We start from the raw sequence: 24,634 nt of genomic DNA, 5'->3' as shown, positions 1-24,634 counted from the left end.
GAAGTCAAAGTCCGGTGGAAAGGATATCCCCCTAGTTTCGATTCATGGATTCCCCAAACGGATCTCATCAAATAACACCTCATTGGAAATGTTGTGGAGAGAATATTCCTCGAGAAGAAATTGTGTATTTTGCACAATTATTCATTTGTATTTCCCTCATCATCACCAGTGTGGTCATGTTAGCTTTACACGATTCTAATCGAGAATATTGGATGGTCTGTGTGAGTTCTTCGGTCGGTTACATCATGCCTAGTCCTACCATGATACATCATACCCCTAGGGTCAAGAAGACCAATTCACCCAGTTAATCCCGGAATCTAAAAATAGATACACCCCTCTATATAAAAAGGAGACACCATAACCCTAAGAGGATCATTTCTGATCTGAGTGAGGGACAGAGCACACATCATGGATTTTTTAAGCTCAGAGTATCGTTGGAAAATAGTAGAACCTGAAGGGACTAGTCACAAAGGAGAATGGATGAAAAACAAAGAGACATGTATTCAAGATTTCTTTGATAAGAATCCAGGACAAACAGGTCTCAATGAAATCTACCTGTATAAGAGATTCAAGTTACCGCACCGCAAAAGAAGCAAACACATGGTCTTATTAGGACCCAGATCACCTAAATATGGAGAATTTAAATGGAAAGTCAATTACGTCTTGGCTCACCGAACACAGGGACCCGAGAAGACTTGGATTCATGGGAAATGGATGAAAAAAGCTGGAGATTGTATAAAAGACTATTTGGAAGAAGTGGTCGTAAAAGGATACGATATCATGGACTGTGCTTGTGAAACAGACTATTTGTACATGAGGAGACCTTTTCCCATACAAAAAGAACTGAAGAGAAGTTTTGAATGTTTGTTATTATGATGTTCTTGTTGTTGTTGTTGTTATGAATAAAAAAATAAAAAGAAAAAAACCAAAAAAATTCTAGTGTTGTTAGTTATTTTTTTCCCCTATATACACACATACAACTAAACGCTCTATATACACATAACAGAGCGCTCTATATACACTAGCTTTGTCATGATGACGTCACAATCACGGATTTGAATCGCTGCCAAGTATTTACCTGTGTAGTCAGCATAAAAAACGTAGGTCTATCGTATTGATGCACACGCCCCCTAATTTTTTGCACACGGTCCTTACAGGTATAAAAAGGTAGGTCAAAGGTGCACACGGCTCACAGCAGGTATATAAAGCAGAGCTGGGAGTACCCTGCACTCATTATTTAGCCATCATGATTTTTGTGTGGAGATTGATCTATTTGAACCAGGTAGAAAGATATATGTGTCATTACTGTGATCAGAGCACCAGGAATTTTAAAGAAATCACAGTGTATAACCCATGTCCCGGATGGCGTTGGAAAGTCTATCGGATTTGCCAGCATTGTGAAATGCCATTTCCACACTGGTTTAGCGATGATGCGCCTTCTTTAGAGTCTTGCGGTTGTAGCTGGTGCCTGAAATATTTCATATACAAGAAAGGAATTGAGAACATACCGCCTCCCCGATGGGTGAAAATGACCAGGAACAGACCGTTGAAAAAATGTATGATGTGCTACCAGGAAAAGACTCGAGGAAAATGGAAATGCGGACAATGCCGGCAATATCCGTGTTGTGAAAAGTGTGTGAAGAAACTCTTTGAGACTTCCTACAAGAAATGCCCCTTATGCCGATATGAAGGACAATAAAAATTCTTTTTTGTATTTTTACTTGAATAAAAATTTGTGTTTAAAAATTCTTTGTTGTTTTGTTGTTTGTTTTAAAAATAAAATATAATTTAAAAAATAAAAATTTAAAAAATAAAATAAAATAGATGAAAGGTTTTATCAAGAGGTATATAACAAACCCTCTCTCATTCTGAAAAAGGACACTGAACAAGTCAGACGTGTTTTTTGTTTCAAAGATGCAGTATCGTTGGTATTGTGAGAGTCCCATTAGTCAGTGTATGTACATGCAAGGAGGGTGGATGAAAACTAAAATAGGAGCCATCATGGATTTCTTTGAAAATCATCCAGGCTATTACCTGGAGAATGTGTGGTTGGAAAAAAGAATGAAAATTCCCTATCCTCTAACAGGATCTAGAGTGAGGGTGAAAATCAACCAACATTATCAGCAATTCAAATGGGTTACTTGTACTCAAAGGAATCGACTGACACCCATCAACACCATTCAGAATGAAAGTTCATGGTACTCGGACATTGGAGATTGTCTGAAATATTATTTCAAGATGGAGAAAAAAGGACTGATGTTTCCACCTCATTATTGTCCTACAGAGTACTTGTATTGTCGCATCCCCTTTTCCCAGATTAAAGACTCGGTGGAAAAGAAAGGACATTTGTTGACTCGAGTGATTGAGGACCGATCATCATCAGAAGAAGAAGAAATAGATGTGTAAATTTTTTTGAATAAATGTTTTGAATTTTTTAAAAAAAGTGTTGTTATAAATACAAAGGTCTTAAGGTCTAGAGTCTCAGTCTTAAATTGAACATGGCCGAGAGCAGTGGGTTTTACATGACTTTACCCAGTGATGGGTCTATGACCTCTTTTTCTAGCAATACGACTGCTCAATTTAAAACCTTATTACCACAATCCCTAGATTTAACCGACGGAGAATGGGAAGTGGCTTTAACAGAAATGATGTATCCCAATTCATTGAAAAACATTACAGAAAAGGAGGCTTATTTTGACATCCTGGTTCCTCAGTCTTTTGCTCACCATATCAAAAACCCCAATGTTTATGGCAGATTTAAAATGAAAACCTTAGACCCAATGCCATTACGTCAATGTCCTGTACTGCTCGATTGGGCTCATACTAAACGGCCTGCACTCGTTGAACTAGATAGCAAGATGGAAATTAGACGAATTCACTTCAGACCCGGGCCTTACACTCACCCAAAGGCCTTAACAGAGGAAATAAGTCTAGGACTAGAGAGATCATTGAAAAAAATATGGAAAACCCTTAGTGAGGGAAATGATCAAAAGTCTATGAAATTAGTATATTACGAGACCTATGATCGAGTGATGTATGAAATCAATGAAAAAATGCTTACTCCCTTATGCATTCGTTTCCCCACATCCCTAGCTTATAAGCTAGGCATGGACGGTCAGAAAGTATTTCTTCAGAACGATACAGAAAACATGACCAAATGGATCAACATTAGTTACTTGGGAAACAGTACTGTGGATTTATATGAAAATCTGAAATCCATGTATGTCTATTGTGACTTGATTCAACCCCAGACGGTAGGCTCCAATGCCTTGAAACTCTTAAGAGTGGTGCCTTGTACATTTCATTTGGAGGATTCAAAACAAGCCAAATGGGAACCCATTCGAGCGGAATATTTGAAACTAAGTAAAAAACATTTCGATACCATTGAGATTCACATCATGACTCCTTTAGGGACTCCCATGCCCTTTGTAAGTGGTAAATCAGTGGTGAAACTTCATTTCAGAAAAGTCTACTGAGATGAATGTACCGTTATTGTGTTCCATCTTATTGGGTGTGGTGGCTTGTCTGGTCTGCTGTCTGTATTGTATTCAGCCGTAAAGGGTATAAAAGGAAGTCCCCAGAGGATATAAAGGTCAGTTGAACAAGCGACATGAACCATGCAGTATCATCCCGGATTACTGAGACAAAGAGGACACAGTTGGACTTATCATAAAGGTTTATTACGTCAAAAAGGCGGAGCAGTAGGTTCTATCATCTCTGGATTGGTGGGAGCCCTTCCCTTGGATAATCTATCGGGAACTCCTCTTACAGGATTACTCAAATTGGGTAGGCTTTTAACTCACATGAAACCTCAAAAAGGAGGAAATTTTTTAAACTTCCTCTCGGCAGCAGTCCCTAACATACCCCTACCGGGCATAGGCTCAGGTTTGACTCTCAAAGAAGCGACCAAGTTAGCCATGGGGCCACAAAAAGGTCGAGGATTTGTCAAAGATCTACTCAAACATGGGAAAGAACAAGCCATCATGGCCGGAGTGAAGATAGGCAGGGATGTAGTGGGAAAAAGAAAAAACATCAGAAATGCTCTTTTAACCCACGGACTCAATGCGGCCAAAAATACAGGTCTATTTGCTTTCAATCGAGGAGTCTCTTTACCCTTTAGAAAGAAAAAGAAGAAAAAAGGACAAACAGGTCAAGGAAGAAGAAGAAGAAAAAGAAGAAAGCAGACAGGGAGAGGGAGAATCCTGTTAGCCCGAGGGGGTCCTAAGAGAAAAAGGAAAAAACAAGGAGGAATTCCTAAAAGAAAACGTCATTTAGATGTGTTTGACTGAGAGAGAGAGAGAGTATAAATAGGACAGTCCAGGGAACAGAAGGTTCATTTGTGAAAACTGAATCCTAGTAGACACATCATGTTACAGCCCGATTCCTGTGCGTGTGGGATGAACAATTTAGAATTGTTTCAAGTCCCTCCGACTAATATTGCTTTAGAAGACTCGAAATGGGAAGAATATTACCCCATTTCCAGTACTTTAGATTCCGACACCGCTCCCATCGAATTTGAAATTAAAGGACAAGGAGATCATTATCTGGATTTATCTCAAACTTATGTTCAAATGGTATGTAAATTTACCAAAGACGATGGAAGTAATCTGACTGGGGCGAACAGCACTTCCAGTCCCGTGAATAATATCTTACATTCCATGTTTACGGAAATCGATGTCAGTCTGAATGGCAAAATAATAACTCCGGGGACGGATACTTATCCTTACAAAGCTTATCTGGAGAAATTATTGTCTTACCGACCCAGAACTTTAAAGACACAGACGAGGGCCTGTAGTCTGTGGGAAAAAGATACGGCAGGACACATGGACGAAGTGGGGTTAGAGGCTCTTGGTGTAGCTCAAAATAAAACCTTTGATGTAACTCCGGGTCAAGATGGTGGGGCTGACACGGTGACCATTAACGCACCCATCCTCACAGCGTTACCGGCTAATTCTAAAAACGAAGGATTCCGAAAAAGACACCAAGCTATTGCTGACAGTAAGAAAATCAGTTTGCTGGATACTTTACATTTGGATTTGTTTCAACAAGATCGATTTCTACCTAATGGAGTGGACGTCCGTTTGCGATTTAATCGAGCTAGACCCTCTTTCTACATGATGATCAAAGGAGGAAGTACAGGAAAAGTGAAAATATTGAGTATGATCTTGTGGGTGAGAAAAGTCAAACCCACAGCAGTCATGATGAATACCATTAATCAGAGTTTGAATACCCACAGAGCCAAATATCCCTTGAGAAGAGTGGAAGTGAAAACCTTTACCATTGGCTCAGGAACCCAGTCTAAGATTACGGATCATCTGTTTCAAGGTCAGATGCCTAAACGTCTCATTTTAGGCTTTGTGGAGAATGCGGCCTTTAACGGAGATAAAACTAAAAATCCCTTTCATTTCCAAAACTTTGGGATCAAGAAATTAGATGTCAGTATCAACGGAGAGACCATGAGTACTCGTTGTTTTGAGCCTAATTTCAACGACGATTTATATCTGAGATCATATCTCAGTCTGTATCAAGCTCTGGGAAAATTAGGAGAAGATTGGGCTCCGGACATCACCCTAGAAGAGTATAAAAGCGGCTACACTCTATGGGGCTGGGATTTCACTAAAGATCAAGAAGCGCAATCGGATAAATTCCACATCATAGAAACAGGAAATCTGAGAGTAGAAGTGCAGTTTACCAACAATACGGTTAACACCATCAATTGTGTGGTGTATGCAGAATTCGATAACCTATTAGAAATTAACAAACAGAGAGAAGTGAGCATTGATTACTAAAAAAAAAAAAAAATGGATACGGGACAATTGAGAGAAGTCTTATCCAGAGAATTCAAGAGTTCTTTTGGAGGCGTGTATCCTGTAGATTTATTACCGGATCAATTAAGACCTGGAGAAAAAGCTGTGGTGGTCAATACGGATCCTCAAGATCGACCTGGAGAACATTGGGTGTGTCTATATGTGAGCAATCCCGTGGTGGAATATTTCGATTCTTATGGATTTCCTCCCTTACAAAAAGAAATTCAAGATTTTATCCAGCGTCATGCTCAACAATGGATTTATAATCCGTATCGCTATCAAGACTGGAATACCGATGTGTGTGGACAATATTGCGTGTATTATTTACATCAAAGAGACAAGAAAAGAAAGAAAACCGACGAGTGGCTATTCCCCTTTGACCAGAGTACGGCTTTACAAAAGGGACAGATACGTGGCGAATTGGTTTAAAAACACTTATCATAAATTACCTACGGGTCATGGACAAAAGTGTCAATGTTTTTATCAAAATGTATTGTAAATGAGTTGTTTGTTGTTTGTTGTTTGTTGTTACAAAATAAAGAATGAAAAAAAAATCTGTGTTCTTTGTTTTGTCTTTTGTTAGTGTTTTCAGAAAATCCAGTTTGAACTGGTTAGGCTAGACTGAGCTTTTGACTGTGAAGTGTGACGTCATAATCTTGAATCGCTGCCAAGTATTTACCTGTGTAGTCAGCATAAAAAAAACGTAGGTCAAACGTATGTTTTGCACACGGGCCGCTGACTTGAATCGCTGCCAAGTATTTACCTGTGTAGTCAGCATAAAATAAAAAAAACGTAGGTAAAACGTGCACACGCCCCGCCCCCCCCCCCCACAGCAGGTATATAAAGCGGAGCTGGGAGTACCCTGCACTCATTATTTAGCAAGCGAATTCCAAGAATATTAGAAGACATGGAGATGGATAAAGATAAATTTGCCTTATTAGAAAAGAGAATGACGGAACCTATGGAGGGGGATCACGAAGCTCCTCAAACAAAAAGAAGAATGGAGTTGAAAACCTTGGATCCGGAACCTAAGAATGAATATTTACCCCTGAATGAGCCTGTGAAGGATCCTAAATGTCCAATATGCCACCCGGAGACCTGGGAACCTATTTATCACAAAGCTCTTCAACAAAGAAGAATGGAGTTGAAAACCTTGGATCCAGAACCTAAGAAGGAATATTTACCCCTGCATGAGCCTGTGAAGGATCCTAATGATCCAGACAGAAGTTACCCGATAGCCATTAATTGGACTTTCATTATTAAAGAGCCTAAAGAAGAAGAAGATATAGACATGTTTCTGAGCAACCAAGATGATTTCTTCTTTGGTTTCCAGTATTTGATTATACAAAAGGAAAGACATCCCTGGACAGGAGAACTGCATCAAATCAGGGGATTCATTCAAATGAAGGAACCAGAAGGAGGACTGACTATGTGCAGACTTCATATCGCTGCCAGATTTTGCTATGTCTCACAGTACTCCAGAATTGGAAAGTATGTTTTACAAGCAAGGAGGTGACTATGAAGAATATGGTGTTCTGAAACCGGAGGAGAGAAATAAGGAATTGGAGCCCAGAGATTGGATAGAATGGGAAATAGGAGCTTGGAAGAAACCTGAAGCTATTGCAGCTAGAGAAGCTAGGAAGAAAAAGTTCTTAAAGAATGTGAGCTGGTCAAGATGTGAATAAAAAAAAAAAAGATTTGAACTGTTATTTATTGTTAGATCTCAATAAAAAAGAAAAGAAAAAAAAATTGTGGGTTTTTTGTCATTTTTTAAAAAATAGGTTATCTCCCTTTAACCATAGATTTTTTTTTTTCAAAACACCAAAACAAAAAAGTGTTGAGGGTTTTTTAAAGATTGATAAAAATAGATACAATTTAAAAAAAAAAGTATAAATAGTAAACATGGTACAAAACACACCTCAGTTGTGGACTGGTTTCATTATGGGTAACACCTCCAGTAAAGAAATGAGTCAGAACACTAGATTAAAGGAAACTGAATGGTTACTTATACAGGAGGGAGGAAAAGATATCATACCACCTCCCTTGATGGTAGAACATCCTGCAGAATTTATACCACCTCCCTTGATGGAAGAACATCCTGTAGAATATAAACCTCAGGAGGAGGAAAAAGAAAACATAAGACCAAACAAACTCTTGGAGGATATTAAGGCTCATTATCAAAACAAACAGAAAGAAAATACAGGCAATGGATATATTGCTTACTTAAAACAAGACAGAGGTAGAATAGCCAATAATTGGATATTTAATTTAACTGGGTGCCGACAGGAAGATGTAGATCAAATCATTGGAAGTGATTATCAATACTTGATCTTACAAAAAGAAAGGCATCCAGAAACTGGACAACTTCATCATGTGAGAGGATTCATTCAAATGAAAAACAGAGTTCAAGGGAGATACATGTACAGAAAGATTCATAAATTAACCTGTTTTGAGATGTCTTACAGCACCCCAGAATTGGAAAGAACTTTTTATAGACAAGGTGACTATGAAGAATATGGAGTTCTAAAACCTGATGTGAGAAACAAAGAATTAGTTCCAAGAGATTGTAGATTTACCTGAATAATAAAAAAAATCTTGTTTTATTGTGTTGTTGTTGTTGTTGTTCTATAAAAACAAGGGTGTTTTAAAAAATAGATTCATTTTACATCATGAGTCTCCAGGAGATACAAGGTGATTTACTCAACTGTGAGGTAGAAGCTATTGTTCATCAATGTAATTGTTTAACTGTAAAAGCTCATGGATTGAGTCAAAGTATTGCAGAGAAATTCCCACAAGCCAATCTCTATGCCACTCGCAGACCTTTAGGGACTAGAAATTTAGCCGTAGAAGAAGATAGAGGAATTCCAGGCACTATTAAGGTGTTTCCCTCACAAACCCCTGTGGTCATTTGTTTATTAGCTCAATGGGATTATGGAAAAGCAAGTCACCGACCTAAAAGAATTTCCACTTATCAGGATACCCCACAAAACAGAGAGCAATGGTTTCAATCTTGTTTACAAGAAATGGGGGAAAGTTTACCTTACCAGACTTATGCTTTTCCTTACAAGATTGGGTGTGGACTAGCCCAAGGAAATTGGATTCATTATAGACATTATATTGAACAATTTGTACACACTTATGAAAAACATGTGTACATTCTTCATCATCATCATTAATTGTGTATTTTCATGTGATGTAAAATAAAGAAGAAAAAAAAGTACCTTTTTATCTGTCATACTCTAATGTCTGTTTTAAACAGGAGATGAAGGTCCACCGCAATCCCCATGCACTCATAAGCAGATCTCTGGTGGGGGGTCAGTAGAAACACTCAAGTAGTTTTTTTTTCTTTTCCCCTGTGATATAATGTCAAATATTTTAATGGAAAATTCAGAAATTTATCAGTAATTGGAGTCAAAACTTGCTATCTTTATGGTATTGATTTCCATTATCAGATTTATTTATTTTTTATTCCATTTTAAAAATATAAACATTTTAAATAATTATCTTAGTAATAATAATGAAATAAATTAAAATGATATCTCATTGAAACTTTTTTTAGATTCAAGTTTTGTTTTTATGTTAGTTATTTCACTGTGTATTTCCCAAAGGAAGACCAACAGCCAGCACGCTTCACTTCACTTAGAGAATGGATTGGTTAGGAACAAAACATATCTTCCAGGTTTGAGGACTGTATAGAAAAATAAAACCCATTTTTTGTTATTAAATTACATGAGACAATGCCTCTTATAAATGTAATGCAAAAATAATATCTCTTATATATATATGGATTCCTATACTCTAATTATATTAAATGTCATTTGTAAAATGTATTATTTTTAAAGACAGATTTTATTTACTATAGACTTTTAAAATGATGACATGAATAGCAGGCCATACTTTCAGCACATGACAAAAACATTCTCTCAAATTACACAGAAATGGATTATTTAGCATAGCTGACATTAAACATATAGGTGAGGGATAACATAATCACAATTATAAACAATGTGAAACAACTTTAAAAGACCTACAAGGTAGATTACAAGCCTTTTTCACTGGGGTAAAATCTCGCCGAAATTCGCTATGGCCGCCGAACCCGAACCCGACTGTATAAAGATGAAGTCATAAAAATAACATAACACTGATGTAGTATTACATGATTTTTTTTTATTTTATTTCTTAAAAACTAACAATGCTTCTAACTGTCGAATTCTCCTCCGAAATCGTATTCGATCCGCTACTAATTGCATCCAGGGACTTCTCCGGTCTTCGGGGGGTAATTCGTAGATTTGATTGAGGCTGGTATTAAAAGTCACGGATTTCCTAGCCTGTGTGAAATTTCCAGGTATTTCATTCCGTATTGAATACATACTTTCTTCATCGCATCTATGTCCTGCCACAGTAAAATCACTTTGCCCGCTTGGGGATGGGTCAGGAAACTGTAAGGCTTTCCGAAATAACGGGTCAGGTTCAGTCCGTACCATTTCTGGGACAGAATTGTTTTCATATGTCGACATAGAAAATGTATGGTAGCTAGTCTCCCCATACGACCCCCCTGACTTGAATCGCTGCCAAGTATTTACCTGTGTAGTCAGCATAAAAAACGTAGGTCTATCGTATTTTTTTTTTTGCATACGGCCCCCCTCACAGGTGATGCAACGGGTATAAAAAGGTAGGTCAAAGGTGCACCCCAGATAGCATGACTACGTTGGCCCAACGTTGGCTAATGGTTGGACCGTTGGCCAATGGTTGGCGTTGGGTTTACTTGAATCGCTGCCAAGTATTTACCTGTGTAGTCAGCATATTTTTTGCACACGGCCCTAAACAAACATTGAATCACGCTGTTGTAGTTTGTTGGGCCAACGTTGGCCCAATGTTGGGTCAATGTCAACATAACACGATTTTACTCAGAAGCTGAGGTAGGAAACAATGGCCTAACGTAGGACCACTGTTTACAATGTTGGGTTTACAACGTTGGCCCAATGTCGGGTCAATGTCAACATTACAATATTTTACTCAGAGGCCGAGGTTGGTTGGGGACACAACGTTGGTAAACGTTGGGCCACTGTTGTTAGCTTGTCACCACTAAGCAGATTTTGTATATAACATTGCAAAAAACTGTAAAATTTGACAATCAGTCTTTTGTGAACTGTTTGTTATACATTTAATGTTACATATATACCAACCATGAATACCTAAAAACATGCACTTGTATCAAGTTATATAGCAGTTTACTGTGAAACTTTAAAATTTGTGTAAATGTTTAAACACTACTAGTTCTATAAAGTAAATGTTTTTGAGAATAATATAACATCAATTTAAATTAACTTGCATATTTTAAAAAAAAATACAAGACGAACAAGACACACACTTTCTAAAGTGTTGCATTTAGGGGGCATATTCTAAGATAAGAGAACATTTTCTGACAAACAATTAGGCCAGGGTTTTTCACAGCGTGAGACTGGCCAGTTTCTATGGTAATCGTGATATCTGATAGGACAGGATGGTCAAATCTGCATCCTTTTAGCACGCCTAACATTTTAATCTCGGATGTTTCTTACAGAGAACGTTGAAGATTTTATGTTAAAAAGAAAGCTTTGGACTTTAATGTGGATTAATTTTTAGAGCTATGTCCAGACATTTTACATACGGATCGAAATGTAAGTACTATATTTACCTCAAATAACATGTATTTCAGATTTTAGAACACAAAATGCAAAGTTTGTTTCATGCGATCTGATCATCATCTTTATCTTTTTCTAAGCTTGATTTAGTTTTAAATTAAATATGTAACTAGATCAGTCGCTAATCATTTTATCCTTTCTGTTTAAAACTTATAAAATAAAATGTATCATTGATCTATGTCAATTATTATTATCTTAATCAAAATCTAATTTGTAAATTTTATTTTTGAATATCTTTGAATTTTTGCCTGGGTCAGTTTCGTTTCATAAATTTCTACTATATTTCTACCATTAAGAAAACAAATTCTGGAATTGTTACTTTGTGTTTCACATGTTTCAGGGAAATCAAATCTCTTAAGATTAAAGTTCTCATTTTATTTAATTAGTGGAAATAACTTGGTGAATGAAGAGGAGAGTATTTGCTGCCATGTTTTAAAAAAATTCCATTGGAAGGCAACTAAAGCTTTTTCAAAGATGATGAGGATTTAAAAAGTAAGTAATAATATACGTGCTCTGTTCCCCTGACAAATGCTATAGTTATACATTATAATAAATGCAGAAAAAATATAAATAATATATCTAAATTAAAAGAAAAACACCCAAACTTAAACATGTTAAATCTACAAATAATCGAATATCCTATGTTATAAATAGTAATAGTTTCCAATACACAGAATCAATTAAAAATACTATAAACTTGCAATTGTGTTAATTAAGTACTGCTTAAATGTAATTTTCAGCATTTGTCTTTCTTTTTTTGAGATTTGCTTCATAAAATGGATCTAATTTTTTATTTAAAGGAGCTGTTCGGACTTATCGCTTGTATGACGAATCAATTTCTTTTGAATTTCACTGAGTACGACCATGAAGGAAAAATAAGAACAAGCAGGACAAGAAAGAAGAAAATGCGTTCAAAAATACAATGGAGGACAGTGATTGGTTATAAACCTGTTAATAAAAAGTATATATAAGTTAAATGAGTGGAAAACTTTTGAAATTTATTCTACTAGATACAAATTTCAATCTAAATCAGGGGCAAATTATTTATTGTTTTAACTGTATCAAAACACATTTGTTATTTTATACTTTCACTTACTTTTCTTGTATAGAAACAATAAATTTAATCACTGATAATGTATTCTGTTATGATGAATTGTAAAGAAGTTTAACAAGCCTTGTAAATTTATTTTAGCTAACTTGTATTTATTAAGTAGGATTGGTGGTAGATTTTTTTTCTGATTTTAGAGACGATCGGATTTGTTAATAAACAAGTTTGTAACAATTAAATGTTTATACACATTGGGCCAATGTTGGTCCAATATATCGGGCCAACATTGGGCCAGTGAGCAAAATGACAATGGGCCAACGTCATTTGCCAACATCGGCCCAATGTTCTTGATGACATTGGGCCAACATTGGCCCAATGTCGCATTCACTGGGCCAATGTTGGCGAAATGTTGGGCCAATATCTGCAGAAATAACACTCTACATTGGGCCAACGTTGGCCCAACATATCGGGCCAACATTGGGCCGATGATTGGGCCAATGTCATTTGCCAACATTGGCCCAATGTAACCGATGATTAATTTGGACACGGCCCCCCTACTTGAATCGCTGCCAAGTATTTAAGTCAGCATATTTTTTGCACACGGCCCTAAACAAACTTGACTCGCTGCCAAGTATTACCTGCGTAGTCAGCATAAAAACGTAGGTAAAACGTGCACTCGCCCCACAGCAGGTATATAAAGCAAAAAACTGTAAAATTTGACAATCAGTCTTGCTTGACACTTCGAACTTGACAGACTTAAAAAAAAAAAGTGGTCAAGTCAGAGGTATGGAACCAAGGTATAGGTGGCTTATTGAGAATACTGACAAGAATGGACCCTGGATGGAAACCCTAGAAGAAGCCAGGGAGGATTACCATAAAACCCATTCAGAGGAATCTAATCAAAAACCATGGACTTATTGGGAATACTGTAAACAAATGTGGGGCTTGGATATGATGATTCCGGAACAATCTAAAGAAAAATGTCAACAATCTAAACAAAAAGTATGGTTGGAAAAAAGAGTGAAATTTCCTGAAAATTATGTCGTGATAAGGAAGCACTACTCTTTTGAGGGAATGAAGGGTTATCATCTCTACAAATGGGAGATCACAGCTGAGGATGATTATGATGATTTTCTGATTGGAACTGAATACTTTACCTCCGAGTTAGAATCGTGTATTGAAGATCTACTCCAGACCAAGAAAGAAGGAAAACCCTTAAAAGGACCCAAATGTACTTATACAGAGTATCTCCATGGAATAATTCCTTATTTTCCAAATGAAAAAGGTATCCCTTGGAGGACACGAGACTATGATGATGATGATGATAATTTGGACTTTGATGATGATTCGGCCTGGATGATTAATTTGGATGGTATTTTAGATTAAAAGACCGATCAGGCACAGAAGAAGAAAAAGTAAATTGTTGTATTTTTTTTTACTTGAATAAAATTGCTGTGTTCTTGTTTCTATTGTGTGTTATTGTTTTTTTTTCCATTTTCGGAAAATCACTGTGAATGAGTGACGTCATAATCAAATTCTTTTGACTCGCTGCCAAAATCGTAGTAGCACCGTTGTGAATCGTAGTAGCAGCGTATAGTGTAATGTAAACACAGTGTAAACAGACCCCCGTATTTAGGGGACTATATGTACTGAATTGACCCGGCTATCCCCCACCAGGGGCTGCACTCCCTTGACCCGGCTATCCCCCCAGGGGCTGCACTGATTGTTTTCACATAAAACTCAGTTGTTTAATACAAATGAAAGTGTGTTTACTTCAATAAAGGTACATGTAATTGTTAAGGCATTGCTTGACATACAAGAGAAGAAGCTAAATATGACATTATATAGCAGAAAATTTATTTCGTGGCCACGAATTTTATTTCGTTCCCACGAATTTTTATTTTGTGGCCACGAATTTTATTTCGTTCCCACGATTTCGTGGCCACGAATTTTATTTCGTTCCCACAAATTTTTATTTCGTGGCCACGAATTTTATTTCGTTCCCACGAATTTTATTTCCTGGCCACGAATTTTATTTCGTTCCCACGAATTTTTATTTCGTGGCCACGAATTAATAAAAAAAATTCTCATACCATGTCCTATACCAGCCACCGTACATTCCCGTACTAAAACCAAAGATAGCATTTTATTGATTAAATATATTGATTATGTAGATGGAAAATTCCGTAGTCAAATTTAGTAAAAACAAAGGTAACGATTGGTATGAAACAAGTCAGGCAAAATACGACTCAATGAGAGGTTTACTAAGAATGCCATTATCATGACAAAAGAATGTACGAAAAGGAGACTTAAGATTTGTGAAATTCCTGCAATATAAGTTTATGTGTTAATTGTCTGTCTCGGTTAAAATATTGAGCGTTTTTATCGTATTTGACCTTGACTTTGGAGTTTGACTTTTTAAAATAACTTTAACCTTTCCCATTACTTTGAACACTTGACGCAAGGGCTTTTATATTTAGCAAGTGTATTTCTTAGAACAAAGTCTTCCCTTGCATACCGCTAATTTTAACCAATCTAAAACCCTTTGACATTGATCTTGGAGTTTGAATCACTTTTAGAAAATTTTAACTTTGACTTTATAAAAAAAAAAAACCAAACAATTAATATCCCCAGATCTTGCAAAACCATTAACCTTCGCCATAAGACAACTCATACGGAGGCATCAGTATTTCACAGACACACCTTGTTATGCCCCTGTATACAAAGTTTCGGGGGTATATAGTTTTTGCCTTGTCCGTCCGTCTGTCTGTCTGCTTGTCTGATTGTCCGTAAAAATTTAACCTTGCCCATATCTTTTGACTGGGTGGAACTACTAGTATGACTTTCATATTTCACAGGTGTATTCCTTAAGACAAGACCTTTCTTTAAGTATCACCAAATTTGACCTCTTGACCTTGTACATGTAGTTTAAAACACTTTTACATCAAAATTCCAAAATGTTTACTTTGGCCATAACTTTTGAATGGTTGATCCAAGGACTTTCATACAATACATATGTATTCTTTGTGACAAGGCCTTCCATTGAATACCAGAAACTTGACCTTTTGACCTTGACCTTGGAGATTGATCTACTTAAAAAAAACTTTAATCTTGGTAATAACTATTGAACGGTAATGGCTAGGGCTTTAATACTTCACATAAGTATTTCTTGTGACAATATCTTTCACTGGGTACCAAAAACTTTCATACTTCACATAAGTAATTCTTGTGCAAAGGTTAACAAAATCTTTTACCCTTTTACATTGACCTTGGAGATTGATGTACTTAAAAAAACTTTAACCTTGGTAATAACTTTAAACGGTTAGGGCTATAGGGCTTTCATATTTCCCAAATGTAATCTTTGTGACAATGTCTTTCCCTAGAAACCAACAACCTTGACCCTAAGACCTTGACCCAGGAGTTTGACCTACCTTTTGAAAAACGTTAACCTTGGCCATAGATTTTGAGCAGGTGGTGCCAGGACTTTCATATTTCACATTTGTATAATTTCTTGTGAGAAGGCCTTTCTTAGGGTATCAACATCTTTGGTTTGCATTTGAGAAAATTTAACTTTCGCTATGTTGCCACACGGGGGAATCGGTGTTTCATAAACACATCTTGTTATGCGCCCAAATCGAAAGATCCGAGGCGTATATAGTTTTTGTCCTGTCTGTCTGTCTGTTTGTCTGCAAACTTTAACCTTCGCCATGACTTTTGAACCATGAATGACAGAGACTTCATATTTGGCGTGCCTATTCCATTAATAAAGCTCTTTCAAATGACACCAAGGTCAATGACCTTGTGACCTTGACTGTGACCTATATGCTAAAAATAGAGGTTTTTTGCAATCTTTATCCTTTGCCATAACTTTTGAACCATAAAAGATAGAGACTTCATATTTGGTATACATACAACACTTATTAAGCTTTTCTAAAAGACACCATGGTCAATGACCTTGTGACCTTGACTGTGGCCTATACGCTAAATATAGCGTTTTTGACGGCAAACTTTAACCTTTGCCATAACTTTTTAACGAAGAAAGATAGAGACTTAATATTTGGCATGCATACTCCACAAATGAAGCCCTTTCACATGACACCAATGTCAATGACCTTGTGACCTTGACTGTGTCTTATATGCTAAAAATAGCTTTTTTGAACCTTCACCATAACTTTTGAACCATGAAAGATAGAGACTTCATATTTGGTATGCATACTTCACTAATCAAGATCTTTCAAATGACACCAAGATCAATGACCTTGTGACCTTCACTGTGACCTTTATGCTAAAAATATGTTTTTTAAATTTGTTGCCGCCGGACGCATAGTGTTCCACAAACACATCTTGTTTTAGAATCTATTTTGGTTTCTAATGTTGCAATTATATCGCATCTTAAGAATGTTTAGAAATTGAAAACTTTTTTCTGATGTTCAAAATCTTATTCTGCAATTTTCCATACGAATCTTTACCTTTTTCTCACTTTATAATACTTTTTTATGAAAATTTAAAATCCATTTATATGCGGGTAAAAAGGACGTTTAAATACAATACTCCACAATAAAGGCCAGAGTTGACCTGCACAGGTGACCTTTACAGTGTAGACAGATCCTGACTATACGACACTGCATGTTCCAAGTTATCTAGTGAATTTCCAATAAATCGACTGGAAGTCGTGCACAGACGTGCTTCCGTAAACCCCGAACAGCTGACGATGAGCGACTTAGTGCGGACGGATCTGGCGGAATATGCTCCGGCATCCAACCTCCTGTTTAATGAACACATCCGGGAGTTGATTCAGTCTGGACGGAACATTTACCACTTCGCGTTCGGACAGTCCCCATTCCCTGTAGTGGAATCGGCTGTCCGGGCCCTGAAGGATCACGCCGGGGAGAACGCCTACCTCCCTGTAGCAGGTAGGCCTGCCGAGAATATTGATCACGGGTCAACGAAATGAACTGTAGGGGAATTAGTTTAAGTTTTTATTTTATTTCTCTGAAAAATGGCAGTAATTTGCAAGTCTCCGGCGAAAACAGTTGCCATGCTATATTCACAGTTTCATTGTCGGCATTTTTCAATTTGTAATATTAAATGCATTTTTGCAAAATCTTTGCTATAACTGTATAGAATGATTATAACATAAACATATTATACTATTTAGAGGGAAGTCAACCTTCTTTTTATTATATTGTGAAATTCCTTCTTTTTCCCCCTGTTTTATGCTGATATAGACCTTGACTTTGGCAGTAAGTTTAAATAAATACGCCACTTCTACGATAAAAATAAATCGGTGTGGTCAACAGCTTATCGGTGTATGTCCTTATATATACTCCAAAAATAAATCTGTGTATCTCTTGAATTTATAGTATAGCTATGTAAAATAACCAAGGTTGCCGCGCATTTTTTTGCGAAGTGCAAGCTGCCAAAAATTGGGAAGGGGTGCTTAATTAGAACATAAATGTATATTTATTGTAAAGATGTTAATCCAGCTGGAATAGGCATCAGTCTTCATGGCACAGAGAGAGAGAGAGCGAGAGAGAGAGAGAGACGAGTGACATTTAAAGAATACGACAATCGTTCGGTGATCACCTGAGGAGTGCAAAATTTAAAAAAATGTGCAGTACATATCTCTGTTGCGTAGAACATGTCTTTTGTATTTACTTATGATAATGTTTCCTGCACATAGCGTACGTGTTACCTGGTCCAAGGTTGACAGCCATTTACCGGGTATATGCATTTCAGTAAAGCAACCCGTTTGAGCGTGAATGCCAAGAAGCTAGAAATCACTCCCCCTTTTCCATTTGGATTGGATAACTTTTTTTTTTAATTTACGTGTTACAGCATGAAAAAAATTAAATAACATTGATCATCTCTTTTCATTGTCATATGAAAGCAAAGCTTGTGAGTAGCTCATTAATCAGATCACAAAATTAGCCATTCATTTCATCTTGAGCACTGTTGAAAGTACATTTGAGATATAATTAAACGTGTTGAGAATTTACCATCATTTTATGTACATTTACATTTTTACCAATGTCAAGGGGCTACCTCTCCAAGACATCACATCCCCATGTCCAGTAAACCTGGAGGCTGCATGTCCTGTAAGGAATTACCAAGTACGCAGGCCCTTCTAACTCGATCCCGGGTCTACTTTACCTATTGGGTTATACTTAGGAGATTTGAATTCTTTGATTTTTAATGGGGCTACTGGGAAGGAGGGGGGGGGGAGAGGGGGAAGGGGGTTCAACAGGTCCCTGTTCCTAGCGTTGAAATTGTGTATTTACATACTAGTACCTTTGCTTTGTCGTTATTGTTGATTGATTAGTTATGTTTTACCGAAGGGAGTCTGATTTTTTTTTCTTTAGGACTTAAACAACTTCGTCAAGCAATATGTGACTTCCACCAGAAATATGACGGGTTCGATGAGGTTGACCCTGACGATATTATAGTGGGGCCCGGGAGTAAGGAACTCATCTACCTCGTTATGCATGTATTCAACGGAGGTAAAAAAAAAATCTTTATTTCCATAAATCTCGGATTCATATATAAGATGCTTCCTTTATAAATTGCAAACAGTTAGTTTGCAAAAAAAAAAAAAAAAAATTATTAATTGTAAAATCTTCCTTTCCAGATGTTATAGTGGTGTCTCCCTCGTGGACAACGTATAAACCACAGGCCCGCTTAGCTCACCACACACCATTCGTAATGGAAACAGATCTGGATAGCGCCTGGAAATTAACGCCAAAACTTATCAATGAGGTGTCTAATTTAAATTTACTAAATGCCTTCCTTTATTTTGTATTTAGGCCTATCGGAAAGTTTCTTTTAGCTCAAAAAAAGTCAATTTCTTTGCTTGTAAAATATTGAAATTTTCTCAGATTTACGCCCAATGAATACTGAGTAATCATTGCATCCAATATACTTACAGTTTGTGGAAAAGAACACGATGAAGAAAAACCGTCTTCTTATCCTAAATAACCCGGATAATCCAAGTAAGAGAATTTTGAAATATATCTTTAGAGGCAAATATAACACATTAAATTTTGTAAAATCATAGAGGGTACGTACATATTCAAAGAAGGCGGGGGGATAAAACTTGCAAATCGTTGTTTTGTGTTCGTTACCTTGAGTTGTACTGTTGTATGGAGAGATTAACACTGTAGTTATAGTAACTATAGACAGATATGTATTTTAAGTAAGAAATGCAAAACGAATGAATATCTCGGTGATGTGAATCAGTTCTCACATCTGCAGGTATTCACAATGTTTTCTCATATAAGTGAACATTTAACTCTAGTGACCTTGAGAGAAAGTTTAGAGGAAGTTTCAGAATTCATTATGTATCGTGCTCTCTATATAAGATATCTGATTACTTGATGGTATAGATCGCTGTGTCAAAAATGCACGCAGATTTATAGCAGTCCATAAAAAGACATGGTTGATTGTCCCGGCATATAGATGGAAACTGCCTTATGATTTTTTCCTAGGTTACCTAACCATGTTACATGTATTTGCATAATAGTTACAGTATTATCCTCTGTCATGCTCTACAAATCATGTCCATATTTTGTTTCTCTGACATATTTTATATTCATTGGAAGATTTAATTTTTTTATACTCAGTATAACATTGTAAACATGATTCCTGCGATAATTATCTATAGATATATACGAACTTTTAATTCAATGCTTGAATAAAAGCCCATAATATTGCCATATTTGTGGTTAACTTGTTTTATAAAATACAGTTAAAGTATATCATTGAGGGAGTTAGCAAGATTCCAGTTACCCAAGACCAGAACGATATTTTCCTAGGCGCAGCCGCAACTGCAGAGGAGAACTGAAATCTTGCTAACTCCCTCAAGTCAATGATACACCTTTTAACCATTTAATTAAACTGATACAAAAGTTTAAAAAAAAGAGGATCACGAAGGACGGGAATTAGCTTCCGGACTAACGCACGGGGATTAGTCCATTAGACCGATATAGGTGTAAAATCAAGAGGATTACGGATAACCGGGGAAATAGCTTCCGAAGCAGGGATTAACTCATTTGACTAACGCACGGGGGTTAGTCCATTCACAGAGATTTCTAGGGAATTGTTCACATTATACTGCCTAACTATTATACAACTGTGTATGAAAAAATCAGTAGAGGTATAATATTATAAGGAGTTTGAGGCACTGCCGCAGGTTACTAGTAAGCGAGATAACTACTTAAAAAATCCTAAGGAGATAAACACCCTCGATGTGAGGAAAAAATTTCCAGCAGTAAGGAGGACTCAGCGAGAAAAAATATGTTTTTTTCCCTAGAAGTCCTGTACAACAAAATGTATGGTGTTTTGCAATTATACTTGTACTATATCTAGTAAATAAAATTGTTAAGTACAAAATCATTTGTGAAATGAGTGATAAATAAATATCTTGAATATTCATTACATTTTATTTTGCCAACCACGAAATCTGTAGGTAGGGAAACAGTTTTACTCAGTACTACTAGTATACGATTTTCGTGATATTGTGAATTAAACTAAGTTCCCTTTCAGCCGGTACAAGTTATTCTGAAAAAGAGCTGCAAGACCTCAGGTAAAATGTTCCCCGTAATAAAAAATTGCACTTGTAAAAAAAAAATGGTTCTTTTCTACATTCAAAATGCAACCGTTTATCAAGTTTACTTATAAAAGACTGAGAAGATTTTTTCATACGCACAAATCGTGTATATATCCTACTATTAAACAAAGAAATAAATTGTTTTAACAGTCAACACAGGGTTTTGATATATGTTTTTGATTTTCAGTGGTGTATTTAGAAAACACAACATCATTGTTCTATCAGACGAAATTTACTCTCGGATACGATATGACCAGAAGCACGTCTCTCTTGCAAAAGTAAGAGAAAATCTTCATAATATACAGTGACCTATGATTTCAATCCTTTAGCAAGGGAAAATATGTACATGTAATTTGTTTCCTTTAGTTTAAAATCACCGCATTGTCAAATAGACATACCAATGTACATGTACTAAGTATTAAATCAGAATACATGTATATTTATTGTTGGTATCTAATTCGTTTTCCAAAATTATATAATTTTGTATTTTGGTCTTTTTAAACTTTGATTTTAAACTTTGGGGGGGGGGGGGGTATGGGTATTAAGAAAAATATGCAGGTTAGCCTTTTACTGTTTACAATAACCTCTTTATAAGTTGTAATTAAGCTAAATACAACTGTATGCACATAAAAAAACTGCCAAAAGTACTAGTTTTTTCGGTAGTTTCTTTATGTATACAAATATTAACTCAAGTCCTTCTCCTAAAACTTTAATCCTAATTAGAGCATTGCTTACAGAATTACAGAATACTGAGTTTATAAGTTCCTCATATTCAAAATACATATCTATCATTTAGTTTTACCCAGAGGGGACCATCATTAGTACTGGTTTATCCAAATGGGCGAGTGCTGGAGGATGGAGGGTAAGAAAACCAGTTAATACAAAAGTGTCTTAAAATTATTATCACATTAAAAGCAAGTAAGTTATACATAATGATGCCTCTCATTTATTGTAGTTGGGCTACCACATGTACCCTAAACAACTGTCAGATCTGAGGAAAGCTGTAAGGAGTGCTGCTAGCCACACCTATACTTCAGCCCCCTCCCCAGTACAATATGCAGCCACAGAGGTATGTCACACTTACACTTCAGCCCCCTCCTCAGTAAAATACGCAGCCACAGAGGTATGTTACACCTACACTTCAGCCCCCTCCCCAGTACAATACGCAGCCTTAGAGGTATGTCACACCTACACTTCAGCCCCCTCCTCAGTACAATACGCAGCCTTAGAGGTATGTCACACCTACACTTCAACCCCCTCCCCAGTACAACATGCAGCCACAGAGGTATGTCACACCTACACTTCAGCCCCCTCCCCAGTGCAATACGCAGCCTTAGAGGTATGTCAAACTTACAAATAATCCCCTCCCCAATACAGTTCAAAATCACAAAGGTGAGGCACACTTATACATCACCCCCTTTCATTTGGCAGCTACAGAAAAGAGGTAAGCCCCCCCCCCCCCGTCACTACGGTAAGTCGCACCTGTACATTAGTCACTTTGGCCAAAAAGGTCAGTCACAACCATAGACCAGCCTGCTCTTGAGTTCAGTATATATTCTTTGAGGTAAACACTAAATGGGGATAATTTAGGACAGAAGCTGAACCAGTGATATGTAACATATGTCTGTACTTTAGATGTTCCAGAATCTGGATCTCTGTGATGACTACATCAAACACTGCTCTCGGATACTGGATGCTGTGGGCTCTTATTGCTACTGGTATGGTACTTTACTACTTAATTTCTTCATCAGTCTTAATAATGGAAGGAGGTTGTTTTTAATTTTTTTTTATGTACTTAGTTATTCAATTAAAAATCTTTAGAGATGATTTGAAATATTCATTTCCACCTTCATCTATATCATAACAGGGAACTGACGTCAGTGGGAGTAAAGGCCGTAAAACCTACTGCGGGGTACTACATATTCCCTGACTTTGAGGTCATCAAGGAAAATCTCAGAAGAAGGGGGTATAAAACCTGTGAGGAGATGTGTGCTGTCATGCTGGATGAATGTGGTGTAGCCGTAAGTAAAATTTACATCAGTAAATGTGGTGTAGCTGTAAGTAAAATTTACATCAGTAAATGTGGTGTAGCAGTAAGTATTGTTTACAGCAGTAAATGTGGTGTAGCAGTAAATATTGTTTACAGCAGTAAATGTGGTGTAGCTGTAAGTATTGTTTACATCAGTAAATATGGTGTAGCAGTAAGTAAAATTTACATCAGTAAATGTGGTGTAGCAGTAAGTATTGTTTACAGCAGTAAATGTGGTGTAGCAGTAAATATTGTTTACAGCAGTAAAATAATGTGGTGTAGCTGTAAGTATTGTTTACAGCAGTAAATGTGGTGTAGCAGTTGTTTACAGCAGTAAATGTGGTGTATTGTTTCACAATCCTTTAGTGAGACCATCTTAACACAAATTATCTATGATTACTCCTGTTTGTAGGTAATGGCTGGCGGTCCAGCCTTCCTGAGACCAGTGGATGAGCTGACCACTCGTCTGTGTTACGTTCCGTTTGACGGAGGTAAAGCGCTGACCTACAGTCGTGACTTAGGACTCGAGACAGACTTACCAGAAAACTTTGTCAAAGACTACTGCACTCCAGTATACAATGGTATCCAGGTAAACTAATCTTAAAATGTACAGGCAGTTTAACTTCAGGTGTGTAATATTAAATATATGACCGCAAAGAGTCAGAGATGTAGTATTTTCTACACTTTAATTAAGGGTATTCACATATATTTCAGGCTCTGAAAAAATGGGTATTGGACCAGAAGAAATACTAAAGGCTACTGATGATGGAGAGACTACTTATAATTACAATCCTACAAGTGTTGTGTTGTATTGTGAATATTGAAGACATCCAGAAGTTGGGAGATGAAGATTCAGAGATATATCTTCATATATCTTTTATCTAGAATGTACATAAACTTAGTTCTTTTTAATGAAGCATTTAATTTATTCTATTTTTCCATGAAACTCTTGTAAATGAAGATTGTACACCTTCATAAAACATTAAACATAGGTAATCAAAGATTACGAAGCTCACCTCGACGAATGTTATCAGTTTAAGTAATGCAAATCCTACATCATATTTTAATAATATTAAGTATTCATCCCAACAACAATATTTTTGCAAGTTGTGCTTAACCCTCTACATGGCATATATACATTTCTATGCGTGTAGTGTGAAAAACATGTATTGTGCAAACAAATATTCATAACTGTTAAAACTGCAGATATCAAAAAAATTCATTCGGATTGATCTGTTCCCAAAACTTTAACCTGGTCTCTTGTATGGAAAATATAGGTCAGATCCAGCATCCCAAGCAAGCCTGGTAGTGTCCATCCTAAGATACATCATCCATGCAAGTTTGGTTTAGCTAGGGCTTACAGTTACTTGGGAATGAAAAATGTAGGTCAGATCCAGCATCCGAAGCAAGTCTGGTAGTGTCCATCCTTAGATACATCATCCATGCAAGTTTACTTCAGGT

The 24,634-nt window shown here is 36.6% G+C and overlaps 2 protein-coding genes across 2 annotated transcripts; both read left to right on the top strand.

Annotated features, from left to right (window-relative positions):
* The first annotated feature begins 3,617 nt into the window (after positions 1-3,617).
* On the top strand, positions 3,618-5,789 carry LOC134250779 (uncharacterized protein F54H12.2-like). Its single transcript, XM_062733128.1, has 2 exons — positions 3,618-4,013; positions 4,377-5,789. Exons 1-2 carry the CDS (start codon positions 3,618-3,620, stop codon positions 5,787-5,789), a joined length of 1,809 nt encoding a protein of 602 aa, XP_062589112.1.
* Positions 5,790-17,128: 11,339 nt separating this feature from the next.
* Positions 17,129-24,157, top strand: LOC134250782 (aspartate aminotransferase-like). The gene is made up of 12 exons (XM_062733131.1): positions 17,129-17,452; positions 18,902-19,039; positions 19,168-19,295; positions 19,465-19,528; positions 21,081-21,120; positions 21,332-21,422; positions 21,941-22,006; positions 22,100-22,213; positions 22,780-22,862; positions 23,012-23,165; positions 23,586-23,762; positions 23,888-24,157. The coding sequence occupies exons 1-12, from the start codon at positions 17,251-17,253 to the stop codon at positions 23,924-23,926; spliced, it is 1,296 nt and encodes a 431-aa protein (XP_062589115.1). The 5' UTR covers positions 17,129-17,250; the 3' UTR covers positions 23,927-24,157.
* Positions 24,158-24,634: the final 477 nt, after the last annotated feature.

Source organism: Saccostrea cucullata, unplaced genomic scaffold (genome assembly GCF_032062105.1).
Source record: "Saccostrea cucullata isolate Sc308-1 unplaced genomic scaffold, CSIRO_AGI_Scuc_v1 ctg3931, whole genome shotgun sequence".
Lineage (NCBI taxonomy): Eukaryota > Metazoa > Mollusca > Bivalvia > Ostreida > Ostreidae > Saccostrea > Saccostrea cuccullata.
The sequence above is the reverse complement of the archived record's forward strand: the minus strand, read 5'-3'. Positions and strand labels throughout refer to the sequence as shown.